We start from the raw sequence: 16986 nt of genomic DNA on the forward strand, positions 1-16986 counted from the left end.
TTAGAGACCTAGGGAAGTATATACTTGCGCTTTCCTTTGGCTAAAGGTTGTGTGTCTAGAGGGAAGTTCAGTATTTGATTGATAACATCCAGCGGAAATTGGCCTCTTGGAAAACTAACCTCTTGAACATGGCGGGGCGCATTTGTTTGGTGAAGTCAGTTATTGCTTCGATCTCTACATATACTATGCAGGTGTTTTGGCTCCCTAGGTCTATTACTCATAAAATTGATCAAATAATGAGAGGGTTCATTTGGTCTAAGCATCAGGGGCAGAGTGGTTGGTATCTTGTGAATTGGAACACAGTCACTAGTAGTAAATCGCAGGGTGGGCTTGGTCTGAAAGATATGGATGATTTCAACACAACGTTGTTAGGAAAAGTGGCGTGGCACTTAGCTAATAATTCTCCAAAGCTATGGGTGGAGGCGCTTTCTCACAAGTATCTAAAGGGTACCTCGATTTTCAATGCACCGATGAGGAGTAATGTAACGCCCCGAATTTCAGGGGTTACGGTAACAATCTGATAAAATAAATATGCAATGTTTTCCAAAAGAATGTATAAACACGAGTATATTTTTTTTCTTTTCAAATGTATTTCCAAAACATCTCATGTATACTCCCAACTACAAAACCTAACCAATAGAAACAACTCAAAAAAAAACTATTCTGCAATGACATCATGAATCCGACATACTCCCTACGATCTCCACATCGGGGAACCGCAGGAAAGCAATGCATCGGAACCTACCCGAAACCTCAAATATAAATTCCTAAAATCTTTATGCAAGCTTAAACCAATAACGGTAAGCTCTCTAACCCAAGGCTCTAGCCTTAAACCCGACTCTACTCGTCGAGTACTCCACTGTCCTTCAAGTTCTCATCTCTACTTGCACAAAGGTTAAGCTCATTCGAAGATTCTCCATCGCCTAATAGCGTTAAGCGCCCAAACAACAAATAACAAACAGAAAAGGGTTAACTCCATGCAATTACCACGTAGAAAAGAGAAAAGCATGCTATTCAAATTTAAGTGCATATCATGGAACATAAACTAGCAACTTAATTCAAGATAGATGACGACATATATTCAACAATATAGATTTAAATCAACTATCAACAACCTCAACAATATTTCTACTCAGATATCAACAACTTAACAACATATATGTTAATTCAGATATCAACAACTTAACAATGTAACATTTATTCAGACATCAACTTGACAGCATATAACAGCTCAGATATCCACAACCTTCACAGTATATAATCAAATCATATGACAATAATCTCAACAATATAACATCAAATCAAGTAACAACAACCTCAATCTATATCATCTAATCAGATCTCAACAACCCCAACAATATCACATCAAACCATATAACGTCTCGCAAGACGGGACAGTCCAATGAAAATATCCACTCCACTGTCACTAAGTAACGCCTCGAAAGACGGGATAGTCATGTGAAAATATTCACTCCACTACCACTTGATAACGCCTCAAAGGACGGGACAATCACGCGAGACCACACCCCACCTCATCGCCACTTTATAACGTCTCGAAGGACAAGACAATCACGCGGGACCAAACCCCACCTCATCGCCACTTATAACGTCATACATGACGGGACAATCATAGGACACACCTCCTGATCGCCACTTAGCGTCTCACAAGACGGGACAATCATAGGACACACCTCCTGATCGCCACTTAGCGTCTCACAAGACGGGACAATGATAGGACACACCTCCTCATCGCCACTTAGCGTCTCAAAAGACGGGACAATGATAGGACACACCTCCTCATCGCCACTTAACGTCACACAAGACGGGACAACCAGGTGAACACAATCACCTGACCGCCACTTAATAACGCCACGAAGGCCACACAGTACAATCCAACAACGCATATGCACAAATATATCAACAGTTTCAAATCCAATAATCAAGGCAGAGTAACCCTATGTTACTCTTAATATCAACAAGCATACGTCAACTCAATTCCATATTCAGCACAAACACATCAAGCTCTATTGAGCGATGAATCAATAATTCAGTGTTGGAAAGCATAACCTTGTCATATTAACTAGAAAGCAGTAATTACAGAAACCAGTAAACGGCCGAAGCCTCTCAGAAAACGGAGACACACGTCTCAATGAGTTTACTCGGCCGAAGCCTTTAGAAAACATTTGGCACAAGCCTCAGAAACAGTCAATATAACAAAGCATACAACATTGCAAGCATAATAATCATAACCCAATGCCAATCAATATAAACATCTTCATCTCAAACGCAGGCAGTGCGATAAAAGCAGGCAAGACTCAAAGACACGCTAAAACTGAGTTACCCTTACCTTAGCCAATTTCTCCATCCAAGCTCAACATCCCAGTCCAATCCAAAATAAAGCTCCCGAACCCAGCAAGTTCCCCGGGCGTCCTCCTCAGTTGTGAAACCTCACTAATTGCTCCAAAGTCTCTTTCCTCAGCTCAACTCGTTCCAAACCTTAAGCAAAGTATCATTGCTTAGTCGCTAAGAAACAAAACAACTAATAACACTATCAAAACCCGAAAAGAAGCTTTCGAAGCTCTAGAGTTCGACATTTAGGCACGAATGGACAATAAGGCAGGTTTTCGCAAAAATGCGCATAACTCGAGCTACAGAACTCGGAATGACACGAAACCAACGCCAAAATTTCAACAATTGAAAGAGCTACGCAATGGCTCAGGTCATAGAGACCCAAAAATTATTTTTGGACACGGTACCCTAACAAACAGGTTTCGGCCACTTTAGAAAATAGGGTTTCCGAACTTTTTCTTCGATCTAAATCAATTCCTAGGTATTCTTAGGCGATATATAGGCCAGGGAAACTCTCAGAAAAATTATCGGGTCGAAAACTGTCGTAGGGGTATTTGGTCAATATTTTTAGCTCGGAAACTCAAAATCAGAATTTCAAAAAACAAATTAGATGGGGTCGATACCAACGACGATTATGACGACTAATCCTACAGACGCTAAGCTCAGTCGAGAGTTTTTGACTCAAAAAGCGGAACCTCAGCATAAAATGGGTTTTTAGTCAGTTTTTCAGATCTACGGCGACTCGGTGAAAATCCGAACGATCCAACGGTGATTATAGCATGTTGGGTTGCAGTAGAAGATAGTTGGAAAGAAAAATCGAGGTAATCAGACATTTTTACAAAAAGCTCTAAACTTTGAGCACAGAAATAGCTAGAATAAGCCGACAGAAAGTAGAAATAGAAGTAAGATTAAGCATCCTTACCTTTGTGCCTACGCGTAGCTTCTGAAATCAGGACGATCGGGCAAGAATCGGAAAAAGCTCTGCACCCCTCTCTTTCTCTCTCTAGCTCTCGGCCACTTTGGGAAGAAATGGGATATTTTCTCATTTTTTCCCTTTTTATAGGAGAGGGGAAAATCCAAAAAATCGATATTTCGCGGTTCCGGTCGTTTTGGTACTTTCGTCTGCTGATAAAAATTGAGTATTCGGCAACAGAATGTCGAAACTCAAATCAAGGTTCATTTAATTGAAGAAAACGTCTCAAAGACGGTGTGAGTCAATTTATGCCGAAAAACTACTTTTTGCAGTCGACGTCGGATGAGGAAACTTCCTTCAGGAAAAAGATCACAAACGTCGAAATAATTGAGGCATCGCGGATGGAAACTTCGTTAGAAGCTCCGAATAGAAAAACTCTTCATTCAGGGTCTTAGTTAAAGTCCCCGAGAAGTTAAAGTCTTGCTTCGGCGGACTTCCGGGAAGCGAAACCTAACAAGCGTACAGTCCAGGGTTTCGTATCGAAAAGCTGGTCATGGGAAAAATACTCAGAGGTTCTCATTCTCTCTTTAATTCTAAAATTCTCTTTAACATTGCTCTAGGAGCGGATATAGCCTTTTTCGGACACTCTCGACCTTAGTCGGGTGCGAATATGGCTCGTGCTATCAATCAAAATGACTAAAGTGTCATCCTTAAACATACTGCGAACTTTCGTCTTCATAACGCTAATCCAAACATTAAACACGAGTCAAGTTCCTCTCACGCTGACACAAAATCCTATGCGTGAGTTGGAAATTAATTATTTATTTAATTCTAAAATCCTGGGTCTTACAAGTAACACCTCCCTCATTTGGCAAGGGATCATGAAGACGTGAAACAAGCTGCAAGATGGGTTCGGTTTAAGATTGGGAGATGGATCTTCATTGCTTTAGTATAGTGATTGGTCTGGTCGAGGAAAGATTGCAGAGCTGATTTCTTTTGTGCATGTTTCTGATACTGGTTTTTGCCTTAATGAGCTCATAGTAAATAATTAGTGGAATCTGGACAGCTTGATGACTATTCTTCCCCAGGAGATTGTGGATTGGATTAAGCTTGTGGAACCCCGACTAGTTCCGTCTACTTATGATCGCTGGATTTGGCTTGATTCAGACAAGGGAGTATATTCAGTCCGTGATGGATACCAGTGGCTGCGAGATAGTGTTGTTATTGCCCCTGTGACCACATACACTTGGAACTGGATTTGGAAGGTGTAAGTATCGGAAAAGCTTCGAGTCTTCCTCTGGCTTGCGCTTCATGGCGCACTTCCTACTAATGCGAATCGGTATCGATGCCACATTGCAGCTTTGGAAGCTTGCACTATATGTCCGTATAATGTGGAGTTATGGGGAAAATTGGGTGCTTTCAGTTGGCGGAATTTCTGGACTCCTGATGCCCATGAGTGGCTCCGATAGCATTAATGGCACGAAGTTCATTGTTGGTTTGTGGGGTGTTTGGCGCCAGCGTAATAACATGGCGCTGGATCCAGAACCTTGGACTGTCCAGGTAGCTTGGCACAAACTGTGTCACTTCCATGATGAGCTAACTCAAGTTTTCTCCCCTGCTAGTTTCGACCCTGGCGTTGCACTTAATTCCAGGTGGTGGCCGGCCCAAACTTCCTTCATCAAGCCCAACAGTGATGGTAGTTATCAAGAAGCTGACAATTGCATGGATGGAGGAGGCCTCTTGCGGGATAGCGCTGGTGCTTGGACAATCGGGTATAACAGTTTCAGTGTTGGGGGGGGGGGGGGGCTCTGTTTTTCTGGCAGAAGCCACTGCTATGAGGGACGAGCTGAGAATTGCTTGGGACTAAGGCTTTCGCAGGGTGCTTTGCGAGGTGGATTCTCAGGATTTAGTCATGGCGCTGCAGGATACGAACCAACTTAGTCTCCACAGCCAAGCTTTGTTGCTTCAGGAGATTCAGGGATTGCTAAGCAGAGGTTGGAGAACTAGACTTTCTTAGACCAATCGTGCAGGAAACTCGGTAGCTGATGGGTTAGTGAAGCAAAGGTTGGCGTCGCGGAATCCTGATCTTCACGTGGTGGTTTCCCCGTCGCCGGACTTAGAGACTATCCTCCTTAAGGATAGATTAGGAGTGTTGTTTTGTTGTTAATTTTCCGAAGCACAAAAAAAAATTTGTTACTTTTATATTTTTATATTATTTTTTAATTTATCATTTGGGACAAATAATATATCTCTATGAATAAAATATTAATAATAATATATCTCTAAATTTTAGATATATTATTACATATTATTGATTTTATTTTTTAATAAGCACATATTTTTCAAAGTTGAGAATTGCATTTGGAAAAAATTATTTACTAAATGAACGGCCTCTTAATTAATTTTTAGGTAAATATTTTAATTAAGAGTAATTTTATAATGAATCATGTTAAAAACTGTTTCATTTTATTTTTTTAAAACGAAAGATATATATAAATATATAGGTAGCATTTGGTGACGAAACGGAACAGGACAAAATAGAATGGAACGGGACAGAACAGGATGGAACGAGACAATAATGTTCTGTGTGTTGTGTTTGGTAACTCCAAGTCAATAGAACAGAACCATAATTTTAATTACATATATAACCCTGCATGTTTAATATTTGATTGATGAAAACAAATTGAACTCAATTTAAAATCACTTTTTTTCATCTCCTCTCATCTATCATCATAGATTTTCATTATAAGTTAAAGTAACTGTTTCAAATAATCTATTTTCAGCTTCAGCTGAAACAAACACAAAAAGTGATTTTTTGATTTTAAAAGTGATTTTATTGATTAAAAAGTGAATTTTTCAAATAAGTTGAAACAAACGCACTCTAATTGGCTCGTTTATCATTGCTTACAAAAACTGATTTTACTTTTGAAAAAATAATTGATTTTATTTTAATTAAGTTGATTCGTGTTTGACTACTCTATCTAAAATCACTTTTTTTTTTATCTCTTTCTCATCTATCATCATAGATTTTCATGATAAGCTAAAGTAACTATTTCAAATAATATGTTTTCAGCTTCAAGTGAAACAAACACAAAAAGTGATATTTTGATTTTAAAAGTGATTTTTTATTAAAAAGTGTTTTTTTCCAAAATAAGTTGAATCAAACGCACTCTAATTGGCTGGTTTATCATTGCTTACAAAAACTTATTTTACTTTTGAAAAAGTAATTGATTTTATTTTAACTAAGTTGATTCGTGTTTGACTACTCAAATAAAATCATTTTTTTTATCTCCTCTCATCTATCATCATAGATTTTCATAATAAGCTAAAGTAAATGTTTTAAATAATCGGTTTTCAGCTTCACCTGAAACAAACACAAAAAGTGATATTTTGATTAAATAATTGATTTTTTGATTTTAAAAGTGATTTTTTTTAATTAAAAAGTGATTTTTTCCAAAATAAGTTGAATCAAACGCCTCTAATTGGCTCGTTTATCATTGCTTACAAAAGGTGATTTTACTTTTTGAAAAAATAATTGATTTAATTTTAAGTGATTTTTTGAAAAAGTTGATTTTCATTTAACTTTGCCTACAAATATAATAAGTGCTTTCAATTTTAGAAGTGATTTTAAACTGTTTAGATACATAAAATATCAAATATAAATTAGGGGTATTTTTGAACTTGCAAAATTTTTAAGAGAGTGTTTTGTTCCGTTCCCTTCCGTTCCACCCTTTTCCAGGGAACCAAAGTGTCCCGTTCCTAGAGTCTTTTGTCCTGTTCCGTTCCATCTTAAAAACATGACAAACACAGAACATAACTCATGTATCTCGTTCCGTTCCCTTCCGACCTATCTACCAAACGCTACCATAATGTTGAGAAACAACCCCTCTCAACAACATGGATACAGTAACCAAGCCAATAGAAAGCTGGCAGAAGCTCAACCACTACAACAAAAACCTCCACAAGACCTTTAAAAACCCAATGAAAAACCCCTACGTTTGCACAACAAGGATATACCCCATTTGAAGTCGAAAAAACAGCACAAGAACTAATCCTATCAAACTGTACGACACCTTCAAAACAGAGACCCTGACCCAGCCAAGCAAACCAAAAGACCGAACAACTAAAACCCACCAAAACGCCATAGAGCTGAGACAAAGAACCTAAAAGAAAGCAAAAACACAAACATTAAACAGAACTAGAAAAAGACAACAACCAGTAAAAAAACCATCAAACCGCCGCAGCAGCTACACATAAGTCAAACCACCACAAGTTCTGTTGCAGCAACCGCCAAGGAGAGGAAGTATAGGCCGAAAGGGGACCGTAGCCTAAACCCTCATCACAGAGAGATGAGAACAACAACGAGAACAAAGCCAAACGGCCGCATCTAGCAGAAGAAACCGCCAAGGAGAAGATGAAGTGTTGGAAGGGAACCGTAGCCTCAACATACCGACCGCACCTGTTTCATTTATTTTTTGGTTACAAAATTGTTTCATTTATGAACTAAATTTTTACAACAAATATTCAATATATTTTATTTACAATTTATTTTTCATATGTAAAAATTAATTTGCAGAAATTCTTTAAACTTGTGAATTATTTTTTTTGGAAAAAGAACTATATTGATAATGAAGGGAACCAAGAGCAGTAGAAACGACTCAAGGACCAGGAACTACAGCAACTAGCCAAGGATCCCCACATAGAAGACATCACGAGGCCAAAAAGAAAAGGAACAAAAACTAGAAGATGAGAAAATGTAGAAGAATGCAAGAAACAGAAAAGTAGAGAATAATAGAAACCAAAAGTAACACCAAAGTCCAAATAGACAAAACGAAGCATCTTCAACCCTACTAGAGTGGCAGCGACATAAGGCCAGCAAAGCTCCTCAATCAGCGAGACAGAGCACCCAGAAGAAGAGGAATATCAGGTCATCATCTCCCATAGGGGAACTGTTCTATCAACACCTGACTTTGCCAGTTCATCGGCATCGCCATTTGCTTCACGGAAAATGTGCAGGACTCCCAAACACTGCACTTCCTCTGATGTTTCTTGACTTGGACAACCTTGAAAGTAGATTTTCTCCAAAGAGATACCAACCCTCCAGCCACACCGATGGCAGGGACAAACTCAAACTCCATGCCAATAGATTTTGCCCAACTCACAATCGTCTTCTTCCTGTTTTCGTCCAACTTAGATTCCTGTAAAAGGCATACCTCAGGTTTAATTTTCAACAAAATCTTCTTGGCAGCCTCTCTCTTAGTGGAGCTTCCCAGACCCCTTACATTCCAAGAAGCCCACACTTTCCCCATCCCAAACAGTGCCCAGTCAAGAAGCTCTGCGGTTGGAGATTTGTTTGGCAAAACCCTCAATAGCTTCAGCCTCTGAGCAACAGAATACCACACCAACAACCTTCCCTATTTCATAAGCTTGACGAGCTTTAACGGTTGTGGGTGATTCCTCACTCGGATGAGGATGAGAAAGCTCCGAAGTATATTGCCCACTTGTTACCTGATCACCGGCAGAGGAAGAAACTGGCAGCAGTGCTTCACCTCCTCCCAAACCAGGATTCTCTGTGGAAAACCTTGGTTGCGATTTGGAACGCACAACACGGTGAAGATTGCGTTTTAGGATAACATGCGAGTTCCTAGATGAAGAACTAAAGGATAATTGATCTGATTCTGTTTCCTTTTGCAAAGATAAAATAATATTTTGGCTCACCGTTTCTGTTGGACGAAAGGGGACCACTGGTTTGTCATCCATATGGAAGTCCCTGTTTACCACTTGAACCCGACCCAGGTCAACAAAGAGGGAGAAATTTTCCATGGGCCGCTCAACCGTAAGTCCATTCCCAAGTGGCCCAGATGATAAAACACTACAGGAGAGGGACCCACCCAACGAAAGGTGCGATTGTAGCCTGAGGAGACTATGATCCTGTCTTAGGTTTTGGAGTAGACATGTAAAGTTGACTTCCTCGAGCCAATTGCACAGGTCTGAGGAAAGCACAAAATTGGGGAACCTAGCAATGATGCTTCCCCCAACGCATAGCTCTACTCCCTGATTGTAGGCACAGTCTGCCTCTCTTTCCCTCAAGACTAGGGGATAATTCAAATAATTACCCAGGTAAGGTACTGTTGGTGGCTCCCCTCTGTGAACTGTTAGAATCTTGCTCTGCCCACTCAGAATTTCGTCTGCTTCCTCTACACACGTGACCACCGGGCACCGTGCACCGGAAATTATCTCCACCACATCGCAACCCTCGGAGGAGGCACCTCTTTCCGTTAACGGTGTTTCTTGAACCATCGTCCCTGAGCACGGCGTTGATCCACCATGGGCTACGCTGGATTCCAAGCTTTCCTCTGGTTCCAGGTGAGTCGCAGGTAGATTATCACCGCTGCCTGCTTCCACTTCCACCCAGATTTTGAAAATTGTCCCATCAATGTTAACATCAACGAAGCTGCTCTCCAATGTCGGGATAGAGGATGAGATCAACATACGGGCGTATTCTAAGTGTCTGCGTTCTTCAGTGGCAGGGTCGAGGCTCACAAGACTGCCCATCACTCCGACAACCTTGGCAAAGAAAGCCCTGCTCCAAGCCACCAGCGGGACTCTCAATAGCTTGACCCAGTGGAAGTGCTTGGTTGCCACAGAGAGCATCTTCCCCGGGGAGATTACTTCACACACCTCTCTCAAAGCAGCAGCGTCCCTGTCCAGAAAGGCATCCCTTTTCTCTGCATCCTCAAATTCTATGGCTACCTCCTTTGGCCCCATGGATCGTACCTTGGTTCTCCATCCCTTATCCCTTAGACACCGATGCACGTCCTCTGCTCTGCAGCAGTCTCTTAAGGAAGCAATCGCTTGCTTATTCACCCACTTCTGATCTTCCTCGTTTGGGCTATAGAGAAACTCATAACGAGAGTTTCTGGTTCTATGTCCTAAGACGTCGGGGGATTTACGTACCCAAGCTTTCTTCTTCCCTCGAACCCTGACCTTGTTCTGTGAACTAGAGGTGTGCGTATTCTTTGGGGGATGTCTGGCCACGGTGACCCTTATACGAGACCCCAAGAACCAGTTCTTATTCATGCAAATGATTGCCTCGATCGCATCACCCTTGTTTGCAAATCTCACAAATCCAAATTTAGTTCTCCGGTTCTGTTTACGCTCTCTCTGAACGAAAGCACCTTTCACAATTCCATACCTGGAGAAACACTCCTTGATATTGGAGTAGGAGGTTTGATCAGGTAACCCATCAAGGAATAATGTCGTTGTGTCAAGTGCAGGCAATACTGATTCCATGGCTTGTTTTCTAGACTCTCTTCCATTCCTAGCCTTGGCTGTACCTGGATCCAACCTCCGGGAAGGGGTGAACCGGCGTTTTCCGTTCACCACCGGGATCCAGTCACCACCCCCATTCCTAGCCTTTATGGTACTATATAGCATCATATAAACATGAGTAATCTTTGTCTCCTTTATGTGTGTGAATGATGCAGATGTTTCCAAGTTAGAACATTAAAAAACTTGTGAATTATATATTTCTTAATTTAAAGTAGACAAATTAATATTTTAATACATAATAGACCACAACCGTAGAGCATTAGAGTATCTTTAGACAGATATTTACGAAAGTATTTACATTTTACTTTTTACAACTCTCAATAATGTCACATCATCTACATCATTTTATAAATTTTTACTCCAACCCAACAACTCTAAAAAATTTATAGAAAAAATTATTTTATTAATTATATTGCTTGTTTTATTTAAACCTTTTACATTAAGCAATAATAAATGCAAACACACTTTTCATGACTAAATTGAGTATCTACTCTCACATACCCTCACTAGCCATGTTGAAATTAAAAATATGCTCCAATAATAATAGATATTGGTAGGAGTATATATTTGACATCATCTCAAATTGACTGCTCTAATCATCATCAGTCATCTATATCAGGCACCATCTTTTAGTAAGAACTAAGTTTCACCAATGAGCCAAACAAAATGGGGAGTTTATTTTATTACTATATATTTTTTAAGACTTGTAGGGTGAATATTCTCGTGTAATATATTAAAATAAGCTGCACTTCAAATTACCAATTGGCCATTATAATCATTGGCTGCCTAAATAGCTCAAGAAAAAAAATCAAACCTTCTTCATTTAAATAATATTATCATATATTTTTTTCTATGTTTTCTTTACCCCCAAACAATGGATTCAGATTAAACCTTTGTGCAAGTTGAAGCCTTAGGCGTCACCAAGCGCATGGACTACACCTTCAAGTTGAGAAAGACTAGTAATATTAAAAGACTAGAGTAAACATCCCACATGTATGTATGATTGCATGATGTATCCAATTAAACTAAAAGATACTAATGATCTCCTACATTTATTTTAGTATGATTTAAAACCAACAAAATGTTGAAATATTGATAAATAAGTTAGTTAGTTAGAACTTTATAAAGATGAAAATGCAAATACAAACTCAAAAAAAGTCATTTGTTGAAGAGTTAACTACAATTTTTTAAATAGGTCTATGAAAGGCAAACTTATTTGAGCTAGGAATATTCATATTATAGTGAGATTAACTCATTTTTCAACGAATTTTTTTTTCATCCATAAGACTCAAACCTAAGACGTAAACTTAAGAAAATTAGACATATATCACTTGAACCAATTATTCATTGCTACTTGCCGGTACTTGTGGAAGAATTTCTCAAATTATGAGAGGACAAATAGTATAAATTAATACAGTATTTTACAAAATTTTAACTTAACTCTATTGCGCCATGTAATTACTAGGCAGTGTATCAGGTAAAGCCATATAGGCAATTGTCCTATGCCCTAATACAAAATAAATAATTTTTTTTTAGAAATGAGAATAATATATATATATATATATATATAATATAATTAATATTGAGAAACAACCTCTCTCAACAACTATATAAATTAATATTTATATAGCATATACTATTATGATTTGAGAGAGGTAATCGAACAATGAAAAATCATATATATTAATTGCAACGTGGGAACTGATCAGAAGTGTAATGTGAAATGTGCAACTTTTGTAGTTATTAGTTGTAGTATTTTGTATTAGCAAATTTACATTTTTCAAAAAATTAATCAATAAAATTTCTGTTATTTTTACATTCCCAAAAATTGTAAAATTAATTTGTATTTACTCATAACCGTTAACTGTTAGTTTTCTTAAGACACACACACACACACACACACACACATATATATATATATATATTTTGTATATGCTTTCTCTTCACTCATTTTTTCTTCTCCAAAAAAAATAATTTTTCATTATTTTTACATTGACGTGAATTATCAAATGAGATACTAGCTTGATATCAAAGTGTTGCAAAATTTCTCATTATTTCATTTCTTGCATTTCAGTTCTATGTTCATCATTTTTCATTTATTTTGCGGTATTACTTTATTTATACGTCTTTACTAGGTTTTTATATTTTGTTATTCTTATTCTTCGCAAGAGAAAATGTTAGATAGAACGTATGAATCTAGTTTTGAAAATTTGAAGGAAAAAAGATAAGAAAAGTTGTAACTTATTGAATCTCAACGTGATGCTCTTAATATAAAAAATTAACTTTTTTTTTGTATTTTCTGAACAACACAATTTTAAACGAGTACAAGAGATCAAAACCTTAACTCATCACCATATAATTTCTTAGAAATATTTTTCCTCTTATTTTCTTAACCCCAAATAACCAAAAACTTCAAAAGTCCTTCTTTTAATTGTTTTTTTGAAAGTCCTTCATTTAATTTAAACAATGTGTTATCGTTTATCTTTTCTTTATTTTCTTTAATTACGCCAAAGTCCAAACTAATAATTCCGGATTAAAACTTTGTGCAAGTTGAGGCCGTCACGAAGCCTATGGATTACGTCTTAGAGTTGAGAAAGATTACTAAGTTTAGTGCTAACATCCCACTTGTAAAATTTTTCAAATAAATTAAACTTACTATTTGCTATTTTCTATTTGAAATGCCTTAAAAATATTAAATTAGTATATATTATTAGTTCTAGTTGAGGACTTTATTGTCAGATGATATGTGAGCCACTTTCGCAGAAATCATGCACAGGTCGTATGGGAGTACTGTATATTGTCCTTTCTTTTATCCTATTGTTTTGATCCAGTCTTTGGACACAATCAAATTGAATATTCAACGCGTGATCTTCATCATCTGTGCTTCATACCATAGACTGGATACCGGAGGCTTTTCAACAAGTTTTACCAAACCAAGTAGCCAGATACTAATCAGCACCTCAACATCCCTATAAATAGGACTTCAATGAAACCATATCTTATAACAGACTTCAAACTTGAGCTCTAACAACATTTTCTTCCTCTTCTAATCACATACAAGTTCTAACAATTCCCCACTGTGCAACCAATTCATAAGCTTTCAGCTGCTTTTCTTTGGCATTAAACAAAAAGACACACAAACTTCCACTTTCCAATATATATAAATGGAGACAACAAATTCACCACCCCCTCTTCAAATTCAGCCTCCCACTTATGGAAACTTGGTCACTGTTCTCAGCATCGATGGCGGTGGTATCAGGGGTATTATTCCAGCAACTATCCTCGAATTCCTTGAAGCACAACTCCAGGTATATATAGCTGGTAGTATTTTAGCTCGTGCAATGCACAAAATATATAAGTGTATCTTTGTAGATATAGTACATACGTATAGAAAGCCAAATTTCAAAGTTGAGTGTTAGTACTAATTAACAAGCATTTGTTTGTGCAGGAGTTGGATGGTGAGTCCGCAAGGCTTGCAGATTACTTTGATGTGATTGCAGGAACAAGCACCGGTGGCCTTGTAACCGCCATGCTAAGCGCTCCAAATGATAAAAAACGTCCACTTTTTGCGGCCAAGGACATCAAGCCCTTTTACTTTGAACATGGCCCCAAGATTTTCCCACAACACAAGGGCCTGTTGGCAACAATAGGAAATTTGTTTGGAACATTAGGAGGACCAAAATACGATGGGAAGTACCTTCATAAGGTGGTGAAGGAGAAGTTGGGGGAAACTCGTGTGCATGACACACTGACAAATGTTGTGATCCCCACCTTTGACATCAAGACAATGCAACCGACTGTTTTCTCTTCTTATAAAATCAAGACGTCCCCTTGCTTGGATGCTCAACTCGCTGACATATGCATCAGCACCTCCGCCGCGCCTACTTATCTCCCCGCCTACTCTTTCAGCAACAAAGGCTCCGATGGAAACGTGCAGGAATTCAACCTTGTTGATGGTGGTATTTGTGCAAACAATCCGGTATGTGTGCATAAATTATTAATTATGTTAAAGAAACTTAATTCATTCTAATAAATAAACCTGTACTTATTTGATTTTGGTTCATGATTTAATTTTGCAGACTCTAGTAGCTGTGAATGAAGTAACCAAGCAAAGCCTTCTTGAAAACCCTGACTTCTTTGCCATCAAGGCTGTGGAATATAGTCGGTTCCTGATAATCTCACTGGGCACAGGGACAGCAAAAAATGAAATGAAGTTCAATGCAAAAATGGCAGCTAAATGGGGTCTATTGGATTGGTTAACCAGCGGTGGTTCAACACCCTTGATTGACATGTTTAGTCAATCATCTGGTGATATGGTCGATTTTCATCTTTCTACTGTCACTCAAGCACATCATTCAGAAGATAATTATCTCCGGATACAGGTAATTAAGCTAGCTAGCTCCTGGATATAATAGTTTTAAGCTAAATATAAATTGATTAATTAATTATGTGAAATCATATGCAAATAAGTAATTTTCTTTTGTCAAATTAAATTACCATGCAGGATGATACATTGGCAGGTACGGATTCTTCCGTTGATATCTCAACAAAAGAGAATTTGGAAAGGCTGAGCCAAATTGGTATTAGTTTGTTGAAGAAACCAGTATCTAAGGTCAATTTAGACTCTGGTCTATGTGAAACAATGCCAAATGCGGAAACCAATGAAGATGCTCTCAAAAGGTATAATACGGTCTGTTTGATTGTAGTTTTTAAATTATATTTAAAAACTGTTTTTAAAAATTGTTTTCCAATATTAAAAAAATTGTAATATGAAACTAAAAACTGAAACAGAAAATATATTTTAGCAGTTTTAGTATTTTAGTTTCAAAAGCTAAAATTTAGTACTGTTTCTGAAAACAATTTTTAAAAACAAACAAATTCTTAAATGTATCAGCTTTTTAAAAAAAGAACACAAGTTTTCATAAAATGTAAGCGCTTACATGTTTATTATAATTAATATATATGTGCCATTTAATCATTATACCTATTGCTATTCATTGCTATTCAGATAATTTTATCTATTTTTTTTAATATTTTGGTTATTAAAACATTGGCTTTAATCATTGCAGGTTTGCAAAAACGCTTTCTCAAGAAAGGAGACTCAGAGAATTGAGATCCCCTAACACCTAAAGCCTTTTGCATTGTGATGTGAAATGTTCACTTGTTGTTCATGAATTGTAGAAATTTCAGCTACCTCCTTCTCAGGAATATTGTTTTATGTAATTCAATAAAAAGAATGTCAACTTCATTGTATGTTTGCTGATGTTAGTGGGACTGTGTTCCCTCGTGATTTTCTAGTTTAAGTTCGGGCTTTGCCCATACTGTAACCAAAAAGTAATGTAAAGAAGACCCGTCGTTATTTATTCATTAATTTCATGATGTCTTAATCTCTGTACCAAACAAACTAAATTTAAGGAATTTCTAATAAAAACAAGAAGAACAGGTTAATTGGCTGGAGGTCATTTAGACAACCCCTTAATTTATATATATGTCAAGAGTTATCTTTTGAGTCAATCATATATAGAGCGTCATTCATGAATGCCGGTTCTATGTTAAGGTCTGAGAATGAGGACAGCATGCATTGTGCAATCTTTTTGGCCTTTTGCTCATGTAACTTAAAATACTACAATTTGCTCGCACGCCACTAGCTACTTATACAAATTTCTATACCGTATTGATGGGGATGTTCTAGCGCGGAAGTTTCACCCTCAGCAACACAGCTTGGATCAGCGGCGGAGATGCCCAAGCCCGGGTTGGGTCAAGTTCAACATTGATGGAGCACTTGAGATATAGTGGGGTGCATATTTATTACTTATCATGCTTCTATCATAATTTGAGTACAACACTAATCCTCTTGACGATGATTGAGTCTTTGGGAGAAAGTTATCTAATTAGTCTCTTTTGAGTGGGAGTGGGATCCTTCTTAGTCTTACCAAGGCATTAAAGGATTTAGAGGTATTTAATAGAGCTCTTTTAGCAAAGTGGCACTACTACAATATTTGCGATTTAGTGGCGGTTGAATAGCGGCGGTTTTTTGAAACCGCCAAAAAACCGCCGCTAAATGTTTTCCTTTGAGACGGTTGAGCAACCGATGGGAAATGGTGTCGGTTTTTTTACTTACCGCCGGCGGTTTTAACTGCCATTAAATTATTTATAGTTAAGAAAAACTAAAAAAACCTAAACCTATTTTCAAATTCATTTCACACTCCTCACTCTCACTCTCACTCATTCATTTCTCACTCTCGCACCACCATCCCTTCTCTCTCTGTTCTCCACCACCGTTCTCCACCACTGTTCTCCGGCATCGTTCTCCGTCGTCGCCGTTCATCTCTCTTTGGCATGTCGCCCCTCTCCCTCTCCCACGGCACCATCGTTCTCTGCCATCTCCGATC

The 16986-nt window shown here is 37.9% G+C and overlaps 2 protein-coding genes across 2 annotated transcripts; one reads left to right on the forward strand and one right to left on the reverse strand.

The window, feature by feature from the left end:
• Nucleotides 1-7858: 7858 nt before the first annotated feature.
• LOC130721481 (uncharacterized) lies at nucleotides 7859-8571 on the reverse strand. Its single transcript, XM_057572286.1, has one exon. It carries the CDS (start codon nucleotides 8569-8571, stop codon nucleotides 8194-8196), a length of 378 nt encoding a protein of 125 aa, XP_057428269.1. The 3' UTR covers nucleotides 7859-8193.
• Nucleotides 8572-13582: 5011 nt separating this feature from the next.
• Nucleotides 13583-15965, forward strand: LOC130721474 (patatin-like protein 2). Its single transcript, XM_057572276.1, has 5 exons — nucleotides 13583-13902; nucleotides 14043-14573; nucleotides 14674-14976; nucleotides 15099-15274; nucleotides 15664-15965. Exons 1-5 carry the CDS (start codon nucleotides 13759-13761, stop codon nucleotides 15722-15724), a joined length of 1215 nt encoding a protein of 404 aa, XP_057428259.1. The 5' UTR covers nucleotides 13583-13758; the 3' UTR covers nucleotides 15725-15965.
• Nucleotides 15966-16986: the final 1021 nt, after the last annotated feature.

Source organism: Lotus japonicus, chromosome 1 (assembly GCF_012489685.1).
Source record: "Lotus japonicus ecotype B-129 chromosome 1, LjGifu_v1.2".
Taxonomy (NCBI): domain Eukaryota; kingdom Viridiplantae; phylum Streptophyta; class Magnoliopsida; order Fabales; family Fabaceae; genus Lotus; species Lotus japonicus.

Coding starts and splice junctions, on each gene's coding strand:
- LOC130721481 (XM_057572286.1), bottom strand. CDS start 8,571: ATGGGGAAAGTGTGGGCTTCTTGGAATGTAAGGGGTCTGGGAAGCTCC.
- LOC130721474 (XM_057572276.1), top strand. CDS start 13,759: ATGGAGACAACAAATTCACCACCCCCTCTTCAAATTCAGCCTCCCACT. Junction 14,574..14,673: donor GTATTTGTGCAAACAATCCG/GTATGTGTGCAT, acceptor TTAATTTTGCAG/ACTCTAGTAGCTGTGAATGA. Junction 15,275..15,663: donor AATGAAGATGCTCTCAAAAG/GTATAATACGGT, acceptor TAATCATTGCAG/GTTTGCAAAAACGCTTTCTC.